The sequence below is a fragment of the Eurytemora carolleeae genome, unplaced genomic scaffold (genome assembly GCF_000591075.1).
Source record: "Eurytemora carolleeae unplaced genomic scaffold, Eaff_2.0 scaffold215, whole genome shotgun sequence".
Classification (NCBI taxonomy): domain Eukaryota; kingdom Metazoa; phylum Arthropoda; class Copepoda; order Calanoida; family Temoridae; genus Eurytemora; species Eurytemora carolleeae.
The window spans coordinates 257,474-284,847 of record NW_019396240.1 but is presented as its reverse complement, the minus strand read 5'-3'; the positions used below and the strand labels follow the sequence as shown (position 1 = coordinate 284,847).

General features: G+C 32.6%; 2 protein-coding genes across 6 annotated transcripts in view; one reads left to right on the top strand and one right to left on the bottom strand.

Annotated features, from left to right (window-relative positions):
* Positions 1-18: 18 nt before the first annotated feature.
* On the bottom strand, positions 19-16,175 carry LOC111699098 (zinc finger protein 236). The gene is made up of 4 exons (XM_023469668.1): positions 12,777-16,175; positions 12,435-12,471; positions 7,625-8,497; positions 19-31 (listed from the first exon to the last, which is right to left on the bottom strand). The coding sequence occupies exons 1-4, from the start codon at positions 15,577-15,579 to the stop codon at positions 19-21; spliced, it is 3,726 nt and encodes a 1,241-aa protein (XP_023325436.1). The 5' UTR covers positions 15,580-16,175.
* The window catches only part of LOC111699095 (rho guanine nucleotide exchange factor 18), a 56,723-nt gene continuing 36,788 nt past the window's right edge, over positions 7,440-27,374 (top strand). For all 5 annotated transcript variants that reach the window (XR_002764674.1, XR_002764675.1, XR_002764673.1 and 2 more), the window contains exons 1-2: positions 7,440-7,452; positions 13,543-13,547. The gene's annotated coding sequence lies outside the window, so the exon portion shown is untranslated. The remainder of the gene's footprint in view (positions 7,453-13,542; positions 13,548-27,374) is intronic.

Genomic DNA, 27,374 nt, shown 5'->3' with positions numbered 1-27,374 from the left:
CAGTAATAAATGATTCACTTATTCGTTAACTCTAAAACATAAATTAATGTCTCATTCATACTTTAACATGAAACATAAATTAATGATTCACTTATTCGTTAACTTTGAAACATAAATAAATGTTTAACTCATACTTTAACTCTAAAACATAACACAATTGTCATTCATTTTTAAAGTCAGAAACAGAAATATAACACAATTTTCAGTAAATTTTTAACTCTGAAACATAATTTTTACCCATAGTTTAAATCTATATTAATTATGTTCTCATACTTTAACTCTGAAACATAAACCAATGTTTCACTCATACTTTAACTCTGAAACGTAGCACAATGTTTCACTCATACTTTAACTCTGAAACATAAACCAATGTTTCACTCATACTTTAATTCTGAAACGTAGTACAATGTTTCAAACATACTTTAACTCTGAAACATGAAATAATTTCTCTCATACCTTAACTCTGAAACATAAACCAATGTTTCACTCATACTTAAACTCTGAAATATGACATAATTTTCACTCATACTTTAACTATGAAACATAAACCAATGTTTCACTCATATTTTAATTCTGAAACGTAGTACAATGTTTCAAACATACTTTAACTCTGAAACATGACATAATTTTTACTCATACTTTAACTCTGAAACATGACATAATTTTCACTCATACTTTAACTCTGAAAAATGACATAATTTTCACTCATACTTTAACTCTTAAAAATAACACAATTTTTAACTCTGAAACAATTTTTCACTGAATTTTACAAAGAAACAAGAGAAAAAAATTATTTAGAAATGTATTCAAGATCACGTATAGTACTAGGACTCAAATACTGCCTACGATCAATATTAAAAAAATATAGTGTGCCTCGATTAATAAAGTATACTATGTACTATGCTGCAGGATTTAACCTTTTCTTGAAACTTAGATTTTGAAGATTGAAGATATCTTCGGTTTTCTAATTCATGATTGTTCAGGTCCTAACGACAGCGTTCGATAATTTTTCAAACGAATTGGTCGTTAATGGTAAACCCCGTTTGTTTGTCGTTATGCAGCGCTGCAGTCAAATATAACAAGGTGTATTTACTATTTAGATAATACTAAAGATACGATAACACAGTGGATATATTATTTAGCTAGTGCTGTACTAGCTGAATACACGGTAAACGACTAAAGTTTATAATTTAAACCTCTTCTATAATATACATTCATCCTACACAGCAGTTTGGCTTCACACTTCAAAAACATTGATTTATAGAATATTTTCAACATTTTTTTTATTTATTGCTATTAAAAAAATTTAGTAATAGTAAAAAGTTAGGGCGTACAGACCATATACAGCCCTGAATTATAGAGTATATATTGTAATGTAACTGGGTCAAAATGTAGAAAACCCTAGACTTTTGATTGCTGAATAATGTTGATATGGAGGCTTTATTTTTAAAGATTCAGATTTCAGTGTTGCAGTATAATGAGTCAACTTTGAGAGAGTAAACAGGGGGGGGCTTCCTATTCTATGATAAATCTCATTTTTACATTTTAAAGTTTTAAATTGATTAAAGTTTAAAACTTTAGAATCTCAAATCCTGTGCGTTTTTANCCCCCCCTCCTTTGCTCCTTAATCTTACAGATACCTTTCGCATTTATAATGAATTTTTTTACACTGATTTCAAAACTGGTTTTTTAGTTCCATACACTGTTTTTATGTTGCTTATTTTTCTTCTATATATCTAATAATCTTAACTTTGCCATAAACATGGATTATAATTATAATTTTTGATTTTCATTGATTTTACTGATGCCGTATCTTTATTTTGACTTTCACAAAGATTCTAAGAATAAAAAAAAAAAGTTCACGGTTTATCATTAAACAACATTTTAAAAAGTTAAAATTATCTTTGATCTTTGAAATTTTTAAAAACTATTTAAAATAAGATCTATAAAAGAAATTAACAGGTTCATGATAGCTAGAGCTTAATTATCTTTTAAAAATAAATGCTGATTTTAAAGAGGAACTTGCTGCGACATACTTTTTACTTTATTTTTAATTGAATTGAAAATCCAGTCTATAGCTTAGACTTGAGTAACTCTTCAGCGTAATATTGATTGTTACGCATCAAATAACAGGTAGATTAGTAATAGAAAATGTATACTCTTATAACTTTAATGTTAATTTGCAAATTTTTCTGCATAATATATGTTTGAATATCTTATATAGACTAAGATATAAGAAATTATTGATATGAATTCTTTACAATAACTTAAGTGAATATAGAAATGTAGAATAATATAATGAACGCTTGAATAAAATCTCTTTTAAACCACGCAATGTCAGCTGAGTTGTATACTACTACTAGTCTACTATCCGATATTTTTAAATTGTTTATCTCTATTATGTGAGTAAGCTTAGCAACGATCGTCCTCACCAAGTTTTAAAGTTAGTTTGAATTGTCGTCTTCTAAAAAACAATTCTTCAGCTTTTTAAAGGGGGGGGGGTCATGATTTCTTGAGAGAAAAATCGTTGAATGCCAAGGCGTTGCGACACTTCCAATTCGTCCCAGTCTTGAAAATTGATGCAACTTTTTAAAGCATCCTGGATCTATGTTTATTCATGATAGGATTTAGATTGTTATGTAATAACAAAATTATTGTTGATTAACATTATATAGATATATCTTTATGAATATAGTTCAATCAAGAACATAATTAGTAATATAGTAATTATTATAAAAGAATGATAGTCATAATTACAGGGATAACCAGAAAACTGTGGAATAGGAAGACAACATAATAGAAATACTTGACTGTATTTGAAGGTGTTAAAAGAAAATAGATTTATTTGTAACTTAATATTGAATAACTTATTAAGTTAAATGGGTCTGTTTAAATTGCACAATTGCTGTGTCTTATGTTTATTAAGGATAAGGGAGAATGCAGTTTTTATTTAGTTACAGGGTGTTCCGCGAAACATGACAGTTGGTAAATAGTTTAGAATGTCTTCTTCCATAATTTATTAAGTTGTTTAATACCAAAGACAATAATAAAATATTATATATTATATTATATATATTATAGTAAACTTAACTTCAAATTAAAATATATTCAAACAAAAGATTTCTTAAACGAAATAAACTGCAAACAGCCTTTAATATCTAATACAGTGTATGGAAGACGGCATTCAAAACTATTTACCAACTGTCATGTTTCGTGGGACACCCTGTAGAAAAACTAATGAGAACGTTGTTTTAACAGTTAAATGCAATGATAGTTTTTTTATTTTCAATTTATTTATAATTATATAATGAAAGAGGCTGTACGTCTTACGAGCTTTATAAAAGGTGGTCTACCTTTTTGTGTAAAAACATTTACGAAGTCTTAGATATTAAGACAATTTTCTTATCGCACATTGAATCGTACCAGTTTAGAGTGACATAGCCCAGAAAATTGGTTTCTTCAAAATTTAGAAATTAAGGAATTGAGTTTTTGCCACAAACTCAAATCTTCTGATCTCAATGTCTTTGCAACCTGATGGTGCAAACCTCTGATATTTCAAACTTGGATTAGTTTATCTATAAGTATTTATAGTTTGAAATATCTAATGTCTACGACATTGGGTTACAAAGATATAGAGATTTGAAAATCAAAGTTTGTGGCAAAAACTCCTTTATCCAAATTTTTAAAAATCCTTTCTTAAAAACAAAAGAAGAAACAGCTAAATATTCTATAAAAAAGCAAACAAAAAATGATCGGCGTTAAAGAAACTCACAAAAGCGAAATTTGTTCGCCAGAAAAAATCTTGTTTATTTGCAACAATACTATGTTGTACAATTGCAGGTAAGTACGTTTATTATTTTATTACTATCGGTATTTCGTATTATTATACTTAATATCTAAATATCCCTGTAATTTATGAATAAAAATATTTGTTATGGTTGTGTTGTATTATTGTTGTATTATTGTTGTATTATTGATCAAAGTTTATACATTTCTCTTTTTTAGCTTTCTCTTTATATTTTATTTATTTATACTTATTGTCTGATACTAATTATTCCGCCCCCTTTACATTCAATGCTTTCTATTTTACTGTGCATTATATGGAATATCTATATATATATACTTTGCTTGTCTGTTTGTTTGTCTGTCAGTTTGTTTCCAATAAAACGGATAAACCGATCGGGTTCAAATTTTGTGTGGGACTTCACATGTACACAGGGAAGGTTTATAGATGGTCAAAATTTCAAAAATTAATCTCTAACAAAATTCGACTTTTATTCAATTTTGAAAATCCACTAAATTTTTTTTTATAAAATCCGCGAACTTTTTGTTTGTTTTTGTACTACAATGTATGCACAGAGAACTATGTTAACTATTGAAATAGAAGCCTAGCTAGTAAATGAAATGTAAACACGATGTGATATTTTGATAATCAGATGTTTGCATCAAAAATAATCTAAAAATGAAAGAGGAACAGAGCAGAAAAGTAAAAAGCATTTTTAAAATCTAAAAATTTCACCAAATCAACAACAAAATAAAAACCTACAATTTTTAATTCTTAAAACAATTTTTTTAATAAGAAATATTGTTTATTGTTTGAACTGTTAATTTGATGAATACATAAATCCCTGAAATAAATGGTCTAGAGGAGAATTAATATATTCTACAAATATGAACATAACTCAAACCATTTGATATTTATGTTTATCAACTGTTTGTGACTGGTCTAACCCATGAATAGATCGATATCTCTCTATCTATCTATCTATCTATCTATCTATCTATCTATCTATCTATCTATCTATCTATCTATCTATCTATCTATCTATCTATCTATCTATCTATCTATCTATCTATCTATCTATCTATCTATCTATCTATCTATTTATCTATCTATCTATCTATCTATCTATCTATCTATCTATCTATCTATCTATCTATCTATCTATCTATCTATCTATCTATCTATCTATCTATCTATCTATCTACCTATCTATCTATTTATCTATCTATTTATCTATCTAGCTATCTATCTAGCTATCTATCTATCTATGTATCTATCTATCTATCTATCCTTCCATCTATCTATTTATCCATCCATCTATCTAGCTATCCATCTTTCTATGGATAGATATATCTTTCTAAAGTTTATCGACATGTATGCACCCTCATATCATCCAACCAAGAAGAGATGCAATTTATGCAACACAGAAAAAAAACCTTATCATCTACACATCATTATCTTCTAAATCAGCGTACGTGTATTAATAAGAAAATATCTTTTATCATCGATTTAGCCTGATGTGATCATGTTTTTATATATATCTAATAATTTGAATGTTGCAGTTAAGTGCTATATAATTTTTAAAATGAAAATTATTGCAAAGAAATGTTTGTAATATTTTTTTTGAATACGCAATATGTGATGAAAAAAATCTTGGAATTTTAGTTGTTTAAAGAATTTTGACTACTGAGGATCGTCATGAGGCGTGAAACATTATGTTTAGAATAATTCTTTTTTAATAAAATGTGAAGTTTATAACCTGAAATATCCATCTTTCTATATATCTTTCTATGTAACTATCTTTCTATCTACCTATCTATCTATACTATATATCTATCCATATAAAAATCTATCTATCTATTTTTCAATATGTGTATTAACATTTATACTTGTCTATCTTTCCTTCTATTAGCTGTACTATCTAACCATCTATTTATCTATCTATCTATCTATCTATCTCTGTATCTTTCTATGTAACTATCTATCTATCTAACCTTCTATCAATCTATTTATCTATCTAAGCATCTAAGCATCTATTTATCTATCTTTCTATCTATATATGTGTATTTCTATTTAACTATCTTTCTATTTTTCTATCTATCTATCTATCTATCTATATCTAACAATCTATCTATCTTTCTATCTATTCATCTATCAACAATATGTATCCATCTATCTATCCATCTATGCATCAAGAGTCCATGTTTTCTGACACAAAGTATTGCCTTATTGCATCTGTGTGTGTGTATCAATATTTAATAATAATATCTCAATATATCTATATTTAGTAAACTATCTCTCCATCCTAGAATCAAATATTTATTCTCTCTCTTTCTCTCTGTCTCTCTCTCTCTCTCTGTCTCTCCCTCTCATCTCTCCGGTTTTGATGTAGCTGTGGAACCCTGAGCTCCCTGAGCTGAACCCTGGTAGAATCAATACCGGATATATCTCTCAGCATTTCTTCTACTGCAACACTACTATACTTCCACCAAAACAGATCAAATGAATCCAAAGAAATAAAGTTTTGGTTTCTCATCCAACCCTATCGATAAATATCTCTATAAGGATAAGATTATAATGACCTAATACTTTTTAAATATATCAGTCTTAATGTTGAATTTGGCAATCTGTCTAAAAAATCTATCTCCTATCGGTAAACTTTCAAATTTCGGAAAAAGAGAAGCTAGAGTAAAGCTATAAGAATCCAAGAATCTATGAATTTAAACTAACGCTGAATAAATTGCGTACAATCGTCTCTTAAATCTTATTATTCATGGGTAACCTTACTTGCCATCAGAACAAAAAAACATTTCTCTTAACAAAAGTGTAATCTGCTCCTTATATTAAAATTGCTAAAAAAGTAACTTCTAATATAATCCATTGGCACATTTAGACTGAAATATGTACTTGTGATGGTTTTTCTTTAAGAACGGAATTGAGTCTTTGCAACAAACTCAAATTTTCTAATCCCCATATTTTTTCAACCTGATGGTCTTAACCTAAACAATTTTCAAAGTCTAATTTTTTGTTTTAACAGAATTCATAATTTAAAATTATTAAGGTTTACGACATTGGGTTTCAAAACTTTAGGAAACGAATTCATAGTTTGGGGCAAAGACTCAATTTATTTGAAGAAAATAACGTATGTTGCCCATTGTTCCCCCCCCCCTTTACAACAATTGATAATGTTCTTTCTCCAGATAATTTAAATTTGTTGTTAAAAAAACTCAATATTCTTAATAGTCTGTAATATATTTTTAATGGGGGAAATTTTAGCGGGGGGAGGGGGGGGGTTTAAGAGTTAACTTTCTTGAATAATTTCTTTCAACTAATTTTGATATTCGCGTCTTAAATAAAGATACAGAGAACTAGCTGTATTTTTTAAGATTACAAATAACATAATTACTAGGTAACGACATACATATATATAGAATACAGGAATAATGATAATAAAAAAAATAAGTGAGATCGAGAAAGGATAAATTATCTAATAATAATAATTAAATGTACACCTAAGGGTTTCCAAAATGCGTGAAACCAATTCATTCTGAAATAGTCGACACAATGTCGGTTAGAACATTAACAACAACGTTATAAGCCGAATGCTCAACATTATTTGAATTTGTAACATTAACTAGACTAGATCCGTCATGGAGCTTCACTTCTAGGTCGTCGTACTTTTTGAACTCTTGGATATCATTTGCATCGACCATGATATCTCCGAGAGAGACATGATGGTCCTGGGAATCTAAATACTGGATGGAATTTTCTAATAAATCTTTCTCATCTTCATCCTCTTCATCTTCTTCCTCCTCCTCATCCTCCTCCTCTTCTTTGAACTCTATATCTTTGGCATTTTCAGACTTGATGTCAAGATCGTATTGAATGTCCAGCTCTAGCACTTCAGACTTGATGTCCTCTTCCTGCTTTATGTCGAGACAGTCCTCAGGCATGTTGAGGCTGGGAGATAACCGGGCTCGCTTCAACCTCTCCTCCAACTCATCCTCGGCCTTCCTCTTTCCGTCCTCCACATCCTCGTCATCTTCCTCATCCTCTGATTCGTGTTTTCGTCGCTCCTTGATCTTCGAGGCAACTCTTCCTGAGCGCCTTGTCGGCTGGATCAATTCCTTGTCGATTTTTGGTTTCTTTGGTGATTTTTTCAGATCCTCTGTCTCAGCGTCCATGTTGTCGTCTGAGTCTGCAATATCGAGCTCCAGTAGGTCCGGATCCTCGGGCATGGTCTTTCCTTTCTTCTTCTTCCTCTTCTTGCAAGTTTTGTTCTCGTAAAGTTCTTGAAGTGCGACCTTTCTCTGTTTGGCTCCGCTTATCACAATATTAAAATCCTTCTCCTCATAACCTCCGTCATCAAACATATAATCAATCACACCACGTCGGGACTTGATGATGTCGCCCTTCGGAGACATGTAGAAGTAGACCGTCTGGTTCGCATACTCATGTCGCTTGATCTTCCATCCCGGCGGGAGGGTTGTGTTCCCCGCCTTCCATCCGATCAGCGGGTTACAGGGGGAGTTGTCTTGACGCATGGGCACCGCAGGCTTTTTCTTCCCGTTCTTGTCCGTCTGCGGTGTCGTCTGGAGCCGAACCATCTCGATCTGGTCCTGTGTGTAGTTCCCGTCGTTCGTCATGTGCTCCACCACGGCCTTACGGGACTTGAAGAACTCGTTCTGGGGGGAGAGGAACTCGTAATGGATTCTTGAAGAGGGAAAAGGGGGGGATTAAAGGGGGATTAAAGGGGGATTAAAAGGGGGAATTATGAAGGGTGAGGAAAAGTAAAATTGTAGTTATTATAAAGGGAAAGGGATTTTGTTAAAAGAAGGGAGAGGCAAACATTTTAATGATTTTTTTACAATCCAAGTTTTAAACAGCTACTAAACAGGCCTGTAAAGAAAGATAGATAAATAGAGGAAAATATGGATGAATGAAAGTACAGCTGGATAGATAGATAGATAGAAATATAGCTAAATAGATATAGATAGATAACGGATAAATGATTGAACGATAGAAAGATAGAAAAATAGATAGATAGATAAAAATATATACAATTATATAGATGGATGGGTAGATGAATAGATAGATTGATAGATAGATACATAAATAAATGGATGGATAGATAGATAGATAGATACATAAATAGATGGATAGATAGATAGATAGATTAAATCAGTTTGATCAATATTTACACCTGTTCACAGAACTGTTAACTTACATGGAGAGGGGTCAAGGTTTTACAGGAGGTAAACGATCAATTTCAGGGGATAGGATCAATTTCAGGCGATAGGATCAATTTCAGGGGATAGGATCAATTTCAGAAGACAGGAATCAATTTCAGGCGATAGGATAAATTTCAGGGGATAGCATCAATTTCAGGGCATAGGATCAATTTCAGGGGATAGGATCGATTTCAGGGGATAGGATCATTAGTAGCCAATAGGATCAATAATATGAGGTAGAATCAATAGTAAGGGATAGGATCAATAGTAGGGGATAGGATCAATAGTAGGGGATAGGATCAATAGTAAGGGATAGGATCAATTTCAGGGGATAGGATCAATTTCAGGGGATAGGATCAATTTCAGGGTATAGGATCAATAGTAGAAGGTAGGATCATTACTAGAAGGCAGGATCAAAAGTAGGGGAAAAAGATCAATAAAAGGAGATATGACCGATAATAGGAGATAGGATCAAAAGTAGAGGCTAGGATCAATACTAGAGAATAGGGTCCATACTAGATAATAGAATCAATTCTACGAGATAAGATCAATAATAAGAGATAAGATCAATAATAGAGGCTAGGATCAATAGCAGGGGATAGGATAAATGCTAGAGAACAGGATCAATACTAGAGAAAAGGATTAATAGTAGGAGAAAGATCAATGCTAGGAGAAAAGATCAATACTACGAGATAAGATCAATACTAGGGGATTAGAGAATAGTATTAAAACCAGGGAATTGGATCAATCAATCAATCAAGATGATAATCGAAATTGAAAATATTTAAAATTTATAGAAAATTTATTGATTTTATGCTGTTTAACATTCGATCAGAAAAATCATTGAAATTGATCAAATTAAATCAATTTTTTAGAATATTTAAATGCCAAGACCATCAAAAGTTCAAAAATAATTTTTTTTTATATTTTGAATTTTCTTTAGTTTATTTTGTTTTAGTTAGATAAAATCAAATTGAGGGGATCTTTAATGTTTTCACGCGAATATGTCGGAAAATTTGATGAACTACTCAAACTTTTAAATATTCCCTTATTCTTTTCTAGCACGAATCCATCAAGANTGAGGGGGAATAACTTCAAGAAATTTGCGTCGCTCTATTTCTAAAATCTCAGTAAGAACTTACTAAAATAAGTTTTTAAATATTTGCATATATCACATAGTACACATTCAAAGAAATTCTTACAGATCAAAGATAGTTTTAAATAAACAAAATGAAAAATATCTAAAGCAAACCGTAAGTTATATTAAGCAAACCGCAAGGTATATTAAGCAAATCGGAAGAATTAAATAAAAATAAAAAGGGTTCAAAGCTAAAAAAGCTGCAAGCAAAATGAAAAGAAAAGTGAGTAAAGCAAAATAAAAAGAGTTTCAAACAAAATTAAAATTGTTTGGAGCAAAACGACGAAACATATTTGTAGCAAAATGAAATGTACTATTATAGGTAATAAATTCACACAAAAAATCAAAGTACGTATATTAATGAAAGTAAATAAATTAAAGTACGTATATTAATATAAGTAAATAAATCAAAGTACGTATATTAATCTAAGTAAATCAATTCTAATACCCTCTATTGCAAACTCATTTTCAGAATGAAATCCTTGAGATATCATTTTGTTTTACTGACTGAAAAGGAACTGATTTTCTAATCCTATTATCTTTGCAACCCGAACTCATAGACCTTTGATATTCAAAACTATTAATTCCATGTATGATAAAATGGTTTAGGTTTGACATATCAAGGTTTACATGATCATTGATCAGGTTTCAAAGATATAGGGATTAGTAAATTTAATTTTGTGGCAAAAACTCAATTCCTTTATATTTCTGAAAAGCTAGTTTTTTTCTAAAAGTGTCAGTAAATTTATGCTGCGGAGAGAAGGAATGAAATGGTCAAAATTGAACATGTTTAGAATAAAAAACAAAAATATCTTTCTCATTGTTTCTCAGTTAGATGTTAAAGGGTACCATTGTGAATAGTGCACACAACTAGCTTTATATTTAACCGATAGTCCCTTTAAAGCAACATAGCACTGAAATTTGGAAAAGGTAAAAACAAGAAAAAATGACATTTAGTTGATATGTGCCGGTTTCAGGGCTTCTTCTATTTATTTAACATTACACATAAACATAACACATTTGTATACTGACAGTTGGGATGTAGGACTTGAGAGAAGAGAGGGGGGGCTANTCCCACCCCTTTATCCTCCCCCATTCCCCAATCCAACCCACCCTTTACCATGAACTCTTGGATTTCTCCAGCAAAGACAACGAGGAAAATGCCAAAGATTTTTTTAATTTACAAAACTTTATTTTAGTGAGAGAAGGTTTTAAAGGAGTTCGTGCCTAAAGACTTATATAACTTTCAAATAAAGTTTAAAACTGTCAGAAATATTCGGATAACTCAAGGGATAACTTTAGAAATCTTTAAATATATCTTTAGGAGTCTAGGACACATAATAAAGTACCAAACTTCATAATATAGTAGATATGGTCATCAGAAGATATTGAACACTTTAGAAATAAAAATCGCATAAGGTGAAAATAATTCAATAAGAATTTATTTTTAAACAAAGGAGTTGAGTCTTTGCTACAAACTCAAATATTCTATACCCTATGTCTTTGCAACCTGTTAATGTAAACCTTTAGTATTACAAAGGATTTGAGTCTTTGCCACAAACTCAGATTTTCTAATCCCTATATATTTGCAGCCCAGTGTCGTAGACCTTAGATATTTCAAGCTATGAATTCTGCTAGATCACATAATCTAAGTTTGAAATATCAAAGGTTTGCGCCATCAAGTTGCTAAGATATAAGGGTTAGAAAATTTAAGTTTGTGACAAATACTCAATTCCTTTAGTTCATAATTCATAGTTTGAAATATCTAAGGGCTACTTTCGGATGCAAAGATATATGAGTTAGGAAATTAGGATTTGTGGCAAAGACTCAATTCCTTTGGAAAGTTTCAACAATCCACGATATTAATCTGCCAGAGAAAAGTACGAAGCAAAAATTTCAATTTATTGAATAATATTTCCGCCTCATCCTCCATTGCTCCGAAGATACATACTCTTCCCTACTCTGTGAAGTACCCGGAGAATAATCAGAACACGAGACTATTCAGTTCACAAACAGATTAAAATAATTCTTATTTCATGATAACCAACCTTAAAGTGGGCAAATTTAAATCAGATTTGTAATAAAGACGGACAAAAAAACTAGCTTTGTTTTGAAAGGACCAAAAAAGTATCTTCAAAACTCTTGTAGAAAATTTACGCTCCCTGAGATTGCATGGGTTTAGATTCTCATGAACAAAAATTTTGAACAAAAAAAGGATTGAGTCCTTGCCACAAATTCAATTTTTTAAATCCCTATATCTTTGTAACCTGATTGTGTGAACCTTTTTATTTCGAACTGAGATCTAACAGAATTAATATCTGAATTCAACGATATTAAATTGCTAAGATATAGGGATTAGAAAATCAAAGTTTGTGGGAAAAACTCAATTCCTTTTTAATGTTTTTTGTGAGATTAGAGTCCGAATTTAATGAAATTTAGCCGCGTCTCAAATTCTTTAAATTCGGCCTCTGTTTCAACAATTAATTTCGAGAAGATAAATTGTGTATTGATTTATTAAAATCTATGCCAGCAACATGAATATTTGGTAAAAATTTTATGAATGGCGGAGAAAATTCAAATCATGAATTTTGAAAAGAAGGAAAACTGAAATTAATTAAATTACCTTCTTTCCATTCGTCTCCAACATTTAGAAGTACATTGAGTCCCTTGGTCATCTTCTCAATATCCAGCTGGGAGTAGGTACCAGCAGCTAGCATGTGCTGTAGTGCACTCTTCCTAGAGTGAAATATTTTCTTATCTGGGGACATAAACGCAATCTTGGCCCTGTTGTCGCTGGTGGTCGTCCACGCCACCTTCCAGTCCACCGGTACGGTTGGATCGTCGTCCTTCCACTCCCTCTTTAACTTATCCGAGCGCTCCTTGATCACTGTGACACTGGAGTCAGGTTTAGCGGTTGTGATCGAGCTCTTCACCCAGTCGATCTCCTCCTGGCAATAGGAACCTGAAGCCTCCATGTACTCCACCACCTTCCACTTGGATCTAAACTGTGCTCCGTCAGGAGCCATGTAGTAGGTGTCAACCTTACTCAGTTGACCTTCACGGTAATGCTGCCTTGTTTTCCAGCCTGCAGGCAGGCTTGCATCATCAACCCACTGAATTTGAGATTTGAGACTAGGATGAAAGTTTGTGGTAAGTGAGTCAGCATCAATAAGCTGCTGAGCTGAGACTGTGAAGCTCCCGGCCTGCAGCTTACTGAAGTCAATATCAGCTCCGTTGATGATCTGAGCTGAGCCACCAGCAATACTGATGATGGATGCGTTGAGCTGCTCCTGGGTCAACCCTCCTGAAGGGATGGTGAAGGTCTCTGTGTAGATTCCGTTCAGGGTTGACGTAGAAGTGGTGAATATCTCACCCTGGGTAGAGGATAGAAGAGGTTCAGACTTAATTATTGAGTTCAGTGTTGTTGGAACCCCTGAAAGAGCAACGGTTGTCTCCCACATCTGGTTTATCTCTCCTAGAGATGGTGCTTCTGTTTTTATATTCTGAAAAGAATCTGATGAGGTGTAAATGGTGCCAGATATTGCTTGTAGATCTGCATGAGAAGATGTCTGAATGCTTTGTGTATGATCATCAGTATGACTGAACTTGAGGTCCAAGGGTTGGAGAGAGGAGGAGAAGGGGTCACCAGAGTTATTGGAGGATGTACAGTTTGTGCTCACTTCGTTGCTCCAGTTGGCATCCGGGATGAAACCTATGGAGAAGGAATCAATGTCTGCTTCAGAGATAGTTACAACTGAGTCTGAATCTGTGACACTAGGTGATCCCAGACCGTTCTCTATCCCTGCTGTGAGCAGAGCGTTCTGGATTATATCTGTCTGACCGTTGACCTCTAAACCAGTAAACTCACTGTCCTCAAACATCTCATGAAGCTGTTCAAACTCCATGGCCTCTTGGCGCTCATGAATCAGGAGATCTGTCCGGTTGTTGAACGGTTTTTGGCAATACTGGCAGAAGTGTTCTCCAGAACTGTTATTTATTGTTACAGTCTTCTGTATGATGGTCTGGGTGGTGCTGGTTGGGTTCTGCAGGTAGCTGCTGTTAGGGTTGCTCACTTCGTCCTCTGGTATCCCATGGACCTTGGTCAGGTGAGCCCGGAGCCGGGACTTCTTGAAGAATCCCATTGTACAAAACTGACAAACATTTGGCTTCTCACCAGTGTGTGTCATCTCGTGGAGACGTTTCTTATTGGGGTATTTAAATTTTTTGTCACAATATGTACACTGATGGGTTCGAACCTCTACAGCTTCTCCATGTACCTTCATCATGTGTACACTAAGGTTGGACTGCCTAATAAAGTCTGCGCTACAGTGGGGACATACAAAGGGTCTTTCATTAGACTGAGAAATTGTCTGATAGCTTGTGGCTGAGCTGAGAAAGGGTCCTTCTCCAGGCTTGGTTAAGGAGCCAAACTCCAGGTTATGCTGACTCATTGGGATTGCCATTATCTCCCCCTTGTCATGGCAATCAGTAGTATCAACCTGATCTTGATCAGACAAATCTGAGTCAGGTTTGAGAGAGAATTCAGCAACAATATAAGAGTTTCCAGGTATTGGGATTTGCACTGCAGTAGTATCAGCAACTACTTGAGCAGTTGTAATGGTTTGACTAGAGGGAAGCCGAAGCTGAGATTGACTAGAATTTATTAACGGTGAGGTTGTAATAGTTTGTGTTGCATAAATTTTATTACTGGGCAAAGTTTTGATGAGAGGAGCTGGAGCTGCTGCCTGAGCAACTGCAGCAGCAGCTGCAGCAGCCGCTGCAGCTTCCTGCTGAGCTTTCAAGCTTTCATCAGCATGATGTTTGGAAATATGTTCCATCATGTGAACTTTCTGGCTGAACCCACGTTGGCAAAATTGGCACACGAAGGGCTTCTCCCCGGTGTGTGTTAGGATGTGTCTTTTAACCTTGCTCGGGGTTGCAAAGCTCTTCTCGCAGTATCCGCACTGGAACCTCGCCTCTTTGGACCCCTCGGCCCTGGTCGTAGTGGAGACATAGTTCTCACTCTTGCTACTGGTCACAGGGAAGTTTCTTATTTGTTGAGTTTGAATCGGTTTCTGACTAGATTTTATAGTTTCAAGGTTGGAGAGAAAGGGTTTCCTCTCCTCTGTCTGAAGATCACTTGTATTAAGATGTATAGAATGCATTTTGGTAATATGATTCACAAGACTATTCTTCTCATTAAACCCTAGCTCACAAAAGGGGCAGAGGTAGTCCTTATCCCCAGAATGGGTTTGCTCATGTCGGGTGAGAGAGTTTAGATTTGGAAAAGTTTTATCACAATAAGTGCACTGAAACTTTAAGTTTTCTGTGTGTTTATCCTCATGTAATTGCAGAGATCTAGGAGAATACAGAGGTTTGTCACAATATCTACAGATAAATTGCTCTTCTATAACGCACTCAGTCATATTCTTTAATCACTTGCGTGAGCTGCAGCTCGGACTAGTACCTGAAGTTACAAGGTTCAATTTTGACAACCTGCTCCGTCCTGAGGGATCCTGGACTTTCTCTGCAGATAACATGATAAAATCAATGATTACATTTGAATAAAAACACTTCCTCTCTTGGTTTGAATCAAACTAGAAATGTTCTCACTGTTAAAAAGCTGAGATATCAAGTAACCTGGGCCAGGATCTGAATTTCATTCTGCATATTCAGTTTTACTGAGAGGTTTGTGAAAAATCAATACATTTCTGCCCTCACCCTACACTCTCTGCTATGCAGCTGACACACTACTGTGTCCCAGCAAGGACTGCTTTCTTGCTTTCCCTTCCCCCCGCCTGAGAAGCTTTAGTTTCCCCTCCGTTCTCTTCATAATATTGATTTTCAACTACCGCGCAGCATCGATCTTCTTGGCTCGGCCCCTCCTACCCTTGATGGGTGGCACCGCCGTAGCAACCCTGGAGAGCTCCGGCTCCAGGTCCCAGTTTAAATACCCAACTTTAAACCAGGTTCGCGGAGCTGGCCCCGTGTGTATACTTGGACATTTAAACATGATAAACCATCGGTCTTACGTCACGGATACATCCCGCCCCTCCTCCTCCCTACCCACCCCAGGCACTGCTTTCATATTCTTGATCAATATAAACTGGGGAAATGACTGACCTAGTCCCAACATATTTTGGGTAAACATTGAAGCTCTAGGCAGATACTGCCTGGTGGCAGCTAAACACTGCATATATATTCATATAGGCAGCCACAGCTCTTTCAGCCTCAGAGACATACCCGGAGCTAGAGCTTGAAACAGGTTCAGAGTAAAACAAAAAAAATCCAGGATCTAATTAAAATTTTTATATTTATATTCTCCGAAGAGTTAAGCAAAGGTTCTGTGTCTAAAGATATCCCTAGAGAATAGTATATCAATGTATATCTACGTTGGTAAAGTTTGTATATCTTATAGCTTTATTATGCACAAAAAGGATATTCCATAGATTAGGAAAAGACAGCCAGGACAGTTAAAGTTTATTCTGTGTTTCAAAACCAGGGATGTATATAGTTTTTCCGGTCTTAAAATAAATACAAGGAACGTATAGTTTTTCCGGTCTTAAAATAAATACAAAGAACGTATAGTTTTTCCGGTCTTAAAATCAATACAAGGAACGTATAGTTTCCTCAGACTTAAAAATCAATACAAGGAACGTATAGTTTCCTCAGACTTAAAAATAAATACAAGGAACGTATAGTTTCCTCAGACTCAAAAATAAATACAAGGAACGTATAGTTTCCTCAGACTTAAAAATAAAGACAAGGAACGTATAGTTTCCTCAGACTTAAAAATCAGTACAGGATACAGGGGGGGGGCGGGGACATTCGCCCCCCCCCCTGATTTTGGATTTTTTTGTTTCTATTTTCAGAATAGCTTCTCAATAGCATGCTTAAGAGAAAGAAATCCTAGTGCAAAACAGGGAAAATATCTGTCTTAAGAAACTATAATGCGTGAAAAGTTAAAAATCTAGTTTTTTTGTCATTAATTTTGACTCTTTTTGAGTCTTTTAAGTCAAAGCAAATTTTCGCCTGCGGCACGATTTTTTTTTCCTGATTATGAATTTTTTGTTCCTAAAAAATCTTGCCCACCCTCACTTAAATCCTCTATCTGCCCCTGCATGTATAAATGTTTTTCAAGTCTAAAAAAGAATACGACGGACGTATCGTTTCTCCAGTCTGAAAGATAATACAAGGGACTGATACACGGTTTCTCTGGTATACAGGGTTACCCACAAAGGATGCGACTTCAGAGACGATTGTACGAAAATTGTTCAGTCCGTTTTCTTGTTTTCAGGGCCCCTTGTAGGCTGGAACTGGCTTCTTTCTGTGTTTAATAATTTAGTAACCATCAAGTACTTAATTGAATGCAGAAACCAAAAATTAAACTTGAAATTTCTTCGGGCTGAACATTAATGTAAGGGATACATACAATATACATATTTCTTTGGTCTGATAAAAAATACGAGTAACGTAGTAACTCCAGTCTAAAAAAAAAGTATGCAAGGAGCGTATATACAGAGCGTTTCATATCATATTAGATTATCTCCAAGATTTAACGCCAAAATACGCACATAATACTCGAAAAAACTAATATTTTCTGCAAGAAAACTTTTATAAAAACTTTTTACATTTTTCAAAAATGATTCATTGTTTTTAAATTTTCCGATTAGTCCCTAAAATCACAATTTATATATAGCTCAATACACGATCTAATATGTTTTGGGACACCCTGTATGTTTAAGAATTCGTGGGACGTATATAGTGTCCCTGATCTAAAAATAAATGCAAGGGACATATATATGTTTCTCTGGTATGATAAAGAATAGGATCTGGATGTATATATGTTGAGAAAAGAACTCTATAACTGTTAAATGTATTTTGTTACCCTGTTACAGTTTTTGCTGTCCTTTTATACATTTTTTTACTCTATTTTATTCCTACTGTTTGTTTATGTATGTATGTATATATTGTATAATGTATAAAGAATGAGAAATAAAAGGTTTTACTTCGTAAACTTATTTTTCCTCAGAATTTATCTTGAAATAGAGCAGTAGATATAAGCTTAAGTTTCATATTTTGAAGTTTAGGTAAATTAGGTTTAATCTAAATATAACTTTAGGCATATTTTTAGGTTTAATTTTAAAGTCTTTGTTTAGATGTAGGATTAATTTATGATTGATATTAAGGTTCAAGCTTAGGTTTGTAACTTAGGTTAGAATTAGAGGTTTACATTTGCAGTTTACCTTCGGTATAATTTACTTTTAATTCTACTTTCTTCTTTAGGTTTAGGTTTAGATTTAGGTTTAGGTATAGGTTTAGGATTGTTTTAGTTTAAAGTTTGGTTTTAGGTTTAGGTTTAGATTTAGGTTTAGGTTTAGGTTTAGATTAAGATTTAGGTTTAGATTAAGGTTTAGGTTTAGGTTTAGGATTGTTTTAGTTTAAAGTTTGGTTTTAGGTTTAGGTTTAGATTTAGGTTTAGGTTTAGGTTTAGATTAAGATTTAGGTTTAGGTTTAGGTTTAGGTTTAGGTTTAGGATGTTTTTGTTTAAAGTTTGGTTTTAGGTTTAGGTTCAGATACCAGATTTAAATTTCGTTGTAAATTTTATTCTATATAGGTCTAGATTTATTTAGAAATCAATTTAAGTTTATTGTTAATATTTATGTTTATTTTTAGGTTTAAGATTGCGGTTTATTTTTAGCTTAGGATAAGTTTAAGGTTTAAGATTAATTTCAGGTTTATTTATTGGTTCAGGTTTATTTACTCAAGTTTAGTGACAGTACTGATGTATATTATACGAATGGTTTAAGTCGCAGTTTATCATTTTACTTATATCAATAAACTAGTTTGAACAGATTATTTTTAATTAATTTTTGATTATTTGGTTCAAAGGTTTCAGAGAAAGGTTTCTTTCAACAGACGAGATTCATCCGATCAAAAAGAGTAATTTAAGATTTAAATATCTGATTATAAAATCAAACAAATAATTAAAACTAGTTTGATCCTTACAAAAGAAACACTAAAGAAATTGAGTTGTTGCCACAATCCCTATATCTTTGCAACCCAATGTAGAAACCTTATTTATTTCAAAATATGAATTCTGTTAGTTCAAAAAACTAAGTTTGAATTGAAACATCAAAGGTTTATACAATCAGGTTGCAAAGATGGAGAATTTAAAAAAGAGACAAGTTAATTCAAAAATGATGTTAAAAAATTAATGGCATGGTTTATTATTTTTTCGTATATTGTCTCTTTTTATAAGCGAATTTTAAAATCTATAAATGCTTCTTTTCTTTTAATTGGGTTTAGTCGCTTGATCTGTGATTTAAATTTTCTGAAAAATTCAGTCTTAAAATATTTTGTTCTAAGTATAAAATGAGTTTATTGCATTAAATAATCACAATTCCCCAAGTGTATTGTGCTTACATGGGGAACGTGAATATCGACTAAGCTAGGTAATTGAGTCGAAATAATAATTATTTATAATTTACAGTGCAGCAAAGGTTGCAAGCTCTCCAGGAAAAATTATTGAGAATTTTGTCTATTACTTCTTAAAAATTAAAGACAAAAACAAGTGCTTTACATTCTAAAATGTACATGTCTAGGGCTACAAAAAAGTATAATTCAGTCAGGTAAAAGTAAATGCCAAGGCGGTGCGACACTTTAAAGTAGACCCAGTCCTAAAAAATTGATACAAATTTTGTCTAGCAGTCTGAATCTATGTTAACTTGGCTTGTCTGTTTGAATGCATGACTTGTTTGGATTCAAATAACGTCAAAACGATTGACTTAACCGATGAGAGTTCATCCCTTTTTGCTGGACCTCCCNATCCCCCCAAAAAAAAAATTGAATTTTAATTTTCCTAAAAAATTGATCAAATGTAAGGACGAGAAAAAATGAATGATGAGCACACTCTCAGAGCTAAAACCATGATTTCTTTGGTAAGTGTACCTCAGATCACTGCATTACTCACATAAATAAATCATTAACGAGGCTTGACAACAAAAAAGAAGATTTTCCGTGTACTCATCATATTTTTTCTATACTAAGGCAAGGAATGAGCAGAAATTACGTCTATACGGTTCCCTTACGCTTGACGTTTTCGTGGTTTTACATTTCTTATGATATACCAAAAATATAGTTAATGTCTTAAATGATTTTTTTTTTAAATTGAAACTTTGATAACTTTAATGTCTACATTTATATATTTTTGTGTCTATATGTTTCTATATATATCTTTTTATCTTTCTTTCTATCCATTAAATATCTATATGTATATATTTCTTTCTATCTATCTGTCTATCTTTCTATCTATCTATCTATAAATGTATGTATCCATCTATCTTGAGTTGAAATTATTGATTCTCTTGTATACACTGTATAGTATTAGTGTATAGTGTATATACCCCTCTTCCTGGTGTATATATATGACCTACTTCTTCTCTATATTCAGGGCTAAAAACTGATAAAAACATTAGATAAAAATATACACAAATTTAAAATTGCAGTTTTGTAAAACATTATTATAAGCATTATCAGACTGAAAATTATAAAGTAAAATTAGTATTTACAAGAATGGTTATTTATGTATACCAACTATTTGATAAAAAAACTTTTTAAAAAATTAAATGAGAAAAAATTGTAGAAATAAAAGGTGTTATCAGATAAAGAGACTTAATCTTAAATGACATATTTCAGTAATTAAGCAGAACACAATGGTGGAATTGATTTTACAAAAAGTTTTTCTACACAATCTTTTTTATCGGAATGATGAGAAAACCTTTTAAAGCAAAGTACGTAGCATTCAATGGTAAAAGTGTAGTCATTGACCAGGATTTCAATCAATAAAAATCAATATTTACTATGAATAGTTAATGTGCACTCCCTCCACGCTTGCTTTTAAGAATCGATAATCATTGACATTTTAATTTCAAGTTTTTACTAAACTGACAAATATTATAAAACGGTTAAGAAATCAAGAAAAGGAAGAATACCAATTTAAAGAAGGAAAATGAACAAGAAAAGTTAGAAGAGAAACAAAAAAAGGAGGAAAAGAGGAGAAAGAGGAAAAAGAGGAGATAGAGGAGAAAGATGAGAAAGAGGAAAAAGAGGAGAAAGAGGAAAAAGAGGAGAAATAGGAAAAAGAGTAGAAAGAGGTAAAAGAGGAAAAATGAGGAAAGAGAGAAAAAAGAGGAGAAATGGGAAAAAGAGGAGATAGAGGAGAAATAGGAAAAAGAGGAGAATATAAGAATTAAAAAAGAATATCAAAAGGATAAGAATTATATTTAAAAGGAAGAAATAATAGCAGAATGAAATATTAGAAAAAAGAAAAATGGGAGAATCTTAGAATTATTTAAAATAGTGGAGGACAAAATTGATAAGTGGTTTTGAGGAAGCAAAAAGTTATATGCTTAATGTTTACGTAAGTGTTTGTGGGGGGGGGGGGTTACCCTGCACCTGCCATTTTTTTCATTGTGGTTTTTTTTCATGCTTACTTTTACTTTTGTTCCTTTATTTAAAGTACATGATGCAACATTCCCCCCACTTCCCATCCCCGCCCCTTCCCCTGCGTGGACCCTACCCTCAATCCTCAATATGGGCCCATCTGTCATTTTTCCACAAATCTGCATATCCCCATCTACCCCCTGCTTACTAAAACTAGAGATTGTGTCTCTTTATTAAGAACTTTTTCCATATTATTACATTTTAGACTTTTACATACTTTATAGTTCATTACATATATAAACATTTTTTAAACATATTTCGTAAAGTGTAAATTGTAAATTGTAAATTGTAAATTGTAAATTGTAAATTGTAAATTGTAAATTGTAAATTGTAAGTTGTAAATTGTATATTGTAAATTGTAAATTGTAAATTGTAAATTTACTTAAAAATAAATATTGATGATACTTAGACACTAATGCATTTACAATTACGTGTTAACAATTTACAAAATATACTTATACATGTTTATTTTTTAATCTATTTACCTATGAAATATCAATTTACAAAATGGTTGTAAATTTACAAATGACAAAGGAACATTTAACACATAAACACTGGTCTCATATCGTGCCTGGTATCCCAATTTATGGTGGTTTTTAATAGAAAAGGTTTGTAAAAACAAGATGGATTTTGAAGACTAAATAATCTAAATTTTTGTGTGTAAAAAAAGAAAACGATCATATTTTTATATATTTTCAGTCCTTGGTCACTTTCTTTTTATACCTAAGAATCCTGGCCAACCAAAAACTGATCGTATATGGACTCCACAATAGAGAGAAGAAGAAGGTCTGATTAATGCAACATTGCTAGGCACGACTTGTTCACCCTTTAGCTTCTCTAGTTTTTGATTTTATGCAAAAGTATAAAAAAGCCAGTTTATCCGGTTGTATATTAGAAATTCAAACCATTTTTGTTCAGGGGCGTACGCTCCCCCCCCTTGGGTGCCCCCCATGGCTTGCATTTCCCTTTCTTAGGCAATCTACATTCTACATTCCATTGCTTTGCACTCACCCAAACTAAAACATAAGGAAAAGAAATAAGATATATTCTGATTTACAACAATACCCTTTAAAGCTTTGTCTGATCAAGTATTGCATTAAATATCCATGTTTCCCATTTTGAAAACTGAATATTTCTATTTGTGGTTTCTCTACAAAAGTGACTCATGCGTTTCTTGCTTCAGAAACGATGGAGAAATGAAGGTTTCATCAAAGGTATATCGGACATGCCACTCTTTAAATTAGGGTCACTTGAAATTACGCATGTATTCCATTTAAGTATGATTACATCGTATAGAAAAAATACTTTAAAATCTCACTTTTGCCCTTAACTAAAAAGTTTCATTAAAAAAGCTTTAATCAATACTGGGTTCAGTGTAAATATATATTTGATATTATTAATTATAATACAATATGTATCGATCCTATGAAAATATAGATATTTTTTAAGAAACGTTTCCATCTCTATTTTTCAACCCACTGAAGCTTAAACAGCTTCACAGCACAGTATTAAGAGGAAGTGTCTGATGAGTCCATTTAAGAAAATTACATAAATAATTTATTAACACTTGTAATATGGAAGTGTGTATATGATGTGTTTACATAGTTATCAATATTTTTTCGAAATAGGGGTTTTTCAGGTGGGGCACAAAGATGCCAAGGGGGGCACACACAATTATTTTTTCGGTGCGCTCAGGCGCACAAAATGTGCCCCCCCCCCCTTCACAAATGCTCTGATATGCCTTGCTTTTGTTCTTCTCAATAGCTCTATACAATATAGTAAGAGAGGTTATAATTGAAAACATGTAAAACTCCAATCTTTTGTGCAATTTATTTTAGTTTAATGTACAGTAAAGAAAGTAAAAGTCATGATCCCAAGAAAAAGGCTCAAAGCTCCCTGGATTTATCGTTTAAATTAGTTTTCTTCTATATATATAGTTTTCTTGTCTGTCTTTTTGTTTTTCTGTTGATTTGTGTCCGATTGTGCACAATTTTTTGGGGGGTCCTCGCGTGACCCCTGGGAAGGTTTAAGGATGATCAATTTTTCAAAAATATGCCTCTAACATAATTCAATTTTTGAAAATTTAGAAAATCCCCGATTTTTTTTTTATAAAAATCGTAAATTTTTTGTTTGTTTTTTGTTTTACAATGTATACAAAGAGAAAATGTTTTATCCCCCCCTTCCCTAAATTAAGATATAAAAAATCGCTAATATTCAACAAAAATCTGGTAGTGATGGATGGACTGCCAAATAAGCGATTTTTTGTTGAATATAAGCGTTTTCTGTTGTATATAAGCGACTTTTTTATTTTGGAATTCAGAGTAGCTTTTATTTCATCATTCTGCAAGGTGCTTCTTATAAACCTTAATTTCTTTCTTGATTATGGAGGGTTCAGAGGTCCCGCGTTTTTGCTGAGTATCTTTGATTTTGAACGCTTGATCTCGCCTTACATGTGGGCACTTTTAAATTCTAGGATCAATTCTTTATTCCTTCATTTTAATAAATACAGTATCTTATCAAATAAAGTGACTGAAATAATATCAATATCATATTAACATCCGAGGACTGGTGAAATGAAATATCATGTTGTTTCTTTTACAAAAAAAATGGAAAATTAAACAAATTAAAACTTCCATAGCAAACTAAAATTTGAAAGATTTTGTTCCTCCATGAAAGAATTTCTCTGTATACTATAAACTATAGTAATACATAGAAACAAAATCAATAAGAAAACTAAAAATATTTTTATGAAACTATTTTGTACTTCATCATTCGACTTACTCACTTCATCGTGAATTTCATAATTAACGTGCTATAAAGTAATCATCGTTCTAAAAAAGTTAAATTAGTTGTACATTATAGCAATTATAGCACATAGCACATAGTTTTGATTGGTTCCCGGATTTTCTAAAAAAAAATTTGGATATTTCCAAAATATTTTTTCCAGTTGAAATGAAAATAAAATTGAAATCAACTTTATATTTTGACTTCTGATTTGTTTCAAAGCTTATTTGATTTAAAAGAACCATTTAGTTAAGACAAGTACACTAAGTTTCATAAAATTGCCTATAACACCATTATTTTGCTTTACAGTTTTTGGACTTAAACTTTCTCAAATCTAGAAGGTTCTCGATAAAGAGAAAATTTCTGTCCAAAAACTTTATAACACTGCGAACTAAAATAACAGTGCTCTAATTAGTTAATTGAGAGAAAAAAAACAAGAAGAAAAACAATGAATGAATAAATATCAAATAATTAAGAGAAATGAAAGTGGAAAATAACCAAAGATTAAAAATGTATATAAGGAGAATGAAGATGAATAATAGACTGTAACAAAAAAACGAAAAAGATTAAAAGATTTTATAAGAAAAATTAAGGAGAAATAATTCAAAATCAATTATTTTCAGTAGGAAGAGAGATTAAAAAAAGATTCAAAAATCAATGTTAATGGTTAAAAGAAAATGGATTTTCTATGATTTTAAGAGAAATATCAACCTAACACGAATTGTAGACCGGTTAACCAAACCGAAACCTCTAATGACGGAGAGATCTTTGTCTTTTCTTCAGTGAGTCACAGCTATGAAATTACCCCATCAGGATTTCTATTTAAACACAAGTAAATAAATTACTGATAATTACTACATTTAAGTTCAATAAATACAAAATTGTTATCAGATATATTGTATATGCAGAGATGGAATTTAAAGAATTTGAGCCGCGGTTTAAATCCGCCAAAATCCGCCAAAACCCGGTTTAAATTTAGCGCCGGCTAAAATCTTGAAACATTTGATACAATTTTTAGCGGAACCAACCATATTTAAGCCGCGGCTTAAATTTAAACCGCCGCTCAAATTCATTAAATTCGGCCACAGGTTTAAGGAATCAAGTTTAATTTAAGGTCACTTAAAATCACGTGACTTGGCAATTCCTTTCCTGTTGTTTTTACGATGTTAGGTACTTTCCAAATGACAATTTCCCAAGCGGTAACTTCCAAAGTATGTCCTTGATGCAGCGCTCGAACCCTAGCATGTTCTTGTCGCAGCGCCTCGATCATAAGTCTAACCTAACCTTTGGGAAGTTGCCACTTGGGAAATTGTCATTTGGGAAGTCGCCCTTGGGAATTTTTTTGGGGAAAATACTAGTGCTGATCTCCCATAGAGTCTTAATTTTATTTACCATGTTACTAAACAGTGAGACCCGTAAAACTGTTAGACTCAAGTTATGATTCTAAATATATAGTCAAATGAACATGGAACCCATAATTGTGCAGTGTGGACAGATCTGTTTTTACTTATTAGCAACAACATCAAACAGATATAAAATTGCTTAAACGTCTTGCCATTCCACATTTTTATGGGTCTCACTGTATCTAATGGCATATATTGTATAGACATTGTTTACTAAAATCAGATTTCAAAGAAACTTTTTTTTCTTAAATAAAACAAGACTTCCAGGAAATACATAATTCAATACCCTGGACGGAGTTGGGGATTATATACAAATTATTAAAACAATCCTCTTCCTCCTCCTCTTTCTTCTTCTCCACCTCCTCCTCTTCCTCCTCTTCTTCATTCCCCTTCTCCACCTCTTCCTCCTCCTCCTCTCTTCCTTCCTCTTCTCCACCTCCTCCTCTTCTTCCTCTTCCTCCTCTTCTTCATTCCCCTTCTCCACCTCTTCCTCCTCCTCCTCTCTTCCTTCCTCTTCTCCACCCCCTCCTCTTCTTCATTCCCTTCTCCACCTCCTCCTATTCCGCTTCCACCCCATCCTCTTATTTCTCCTCCAAAACTCCTCAACTGCATGGTAGATGGACAAGACGGTCCGTATGTTTGCAAAACCAAATAACAAGCTCCCCCCCCTCGCCATCCACTCGTAAGTTTGCAAAACCAAATACCAGAACTACGTACAGTGGGAACCAGAAAACAGTGGAAATTTCGCCGTCTTTAATATCCTTTAGAGTTTTTCATTTTGGAATTTGGGATCTAGTATTTGGACCTTGAGTTCCCATTTGTATACAGCATGGAATACGGCTATTAGAATTCTTTTAATGTACCTAGAGATACTCATATGTATTTGATTGAAAGTATTTCACAATGTTTACCATGTAAAAACCATGTTAGCTTTATAGTAGAATTAGATATGTGTCTTTCTATGACATTACATTAGATTTCTTTCTAATTTATGCAAAAATGCAAATTTATTTTCCATTGAAAATGATTGTTCTGTAAATCTTTCTGATCTTAGTAAAATGTTAGCTAAGAAACAAATGAAATATTTTGATGTCCCATTGGACCATGTATGGAAAGTTCCGGTTTTACAAGAACTTTTAAATACAAGAACGAATAATTTTTATATATTGAAGGATTCGATGATTACGTAATAACTGAAATGATAAAGATGTTATGAAATGAGTAATGATCAATGTCGACTATTTGTTCATAATTTTTCATATTTTCTTTTTTCTTTTGTAAAACTATATATTCAAAAATTTATTTAAACAAATTCAAACTACACCATTTATATATGCATTTATATCTTATGAATCTTTATATAATAATAATAGTAATATCCTACAATATATCTTGTATTTTAGGAGTACTGTATCCTGGAGTTCTAAATATCCTACAATATATCTTATATTTTAGGAGTACTGTATCCTGGAGTTCTAAATATCCTACAATAAGTCTTGTATTATAAGAGTATTGTATCCTGGAGTATT

Excerpts from the sequence above, each read along its gene's own strand:
- LOC111699098 (XM_023469668.1), bottom strand. The coding sequence starts at position 15,579 with ATGACTGAGTGCGTTATAGAAGAGCAATTTATCTGTAGATATTGTGAC. Across the intron at positions 12,472-12,776 it reads TGGAGACGAATGGAAAGAAG|ATATTAATTCTGTTAGATCT; the intron begins GTAATTTAATTA and ends CGTTGAATTCAG. Across the intron at positions 8,498-12,434 it reads TCTCAGTTCGAAATAAAAAG|AATCCATTACGAGTTCCTCT; the intron begins GTTCACACAATC and ends TCCCTCTTCAAG.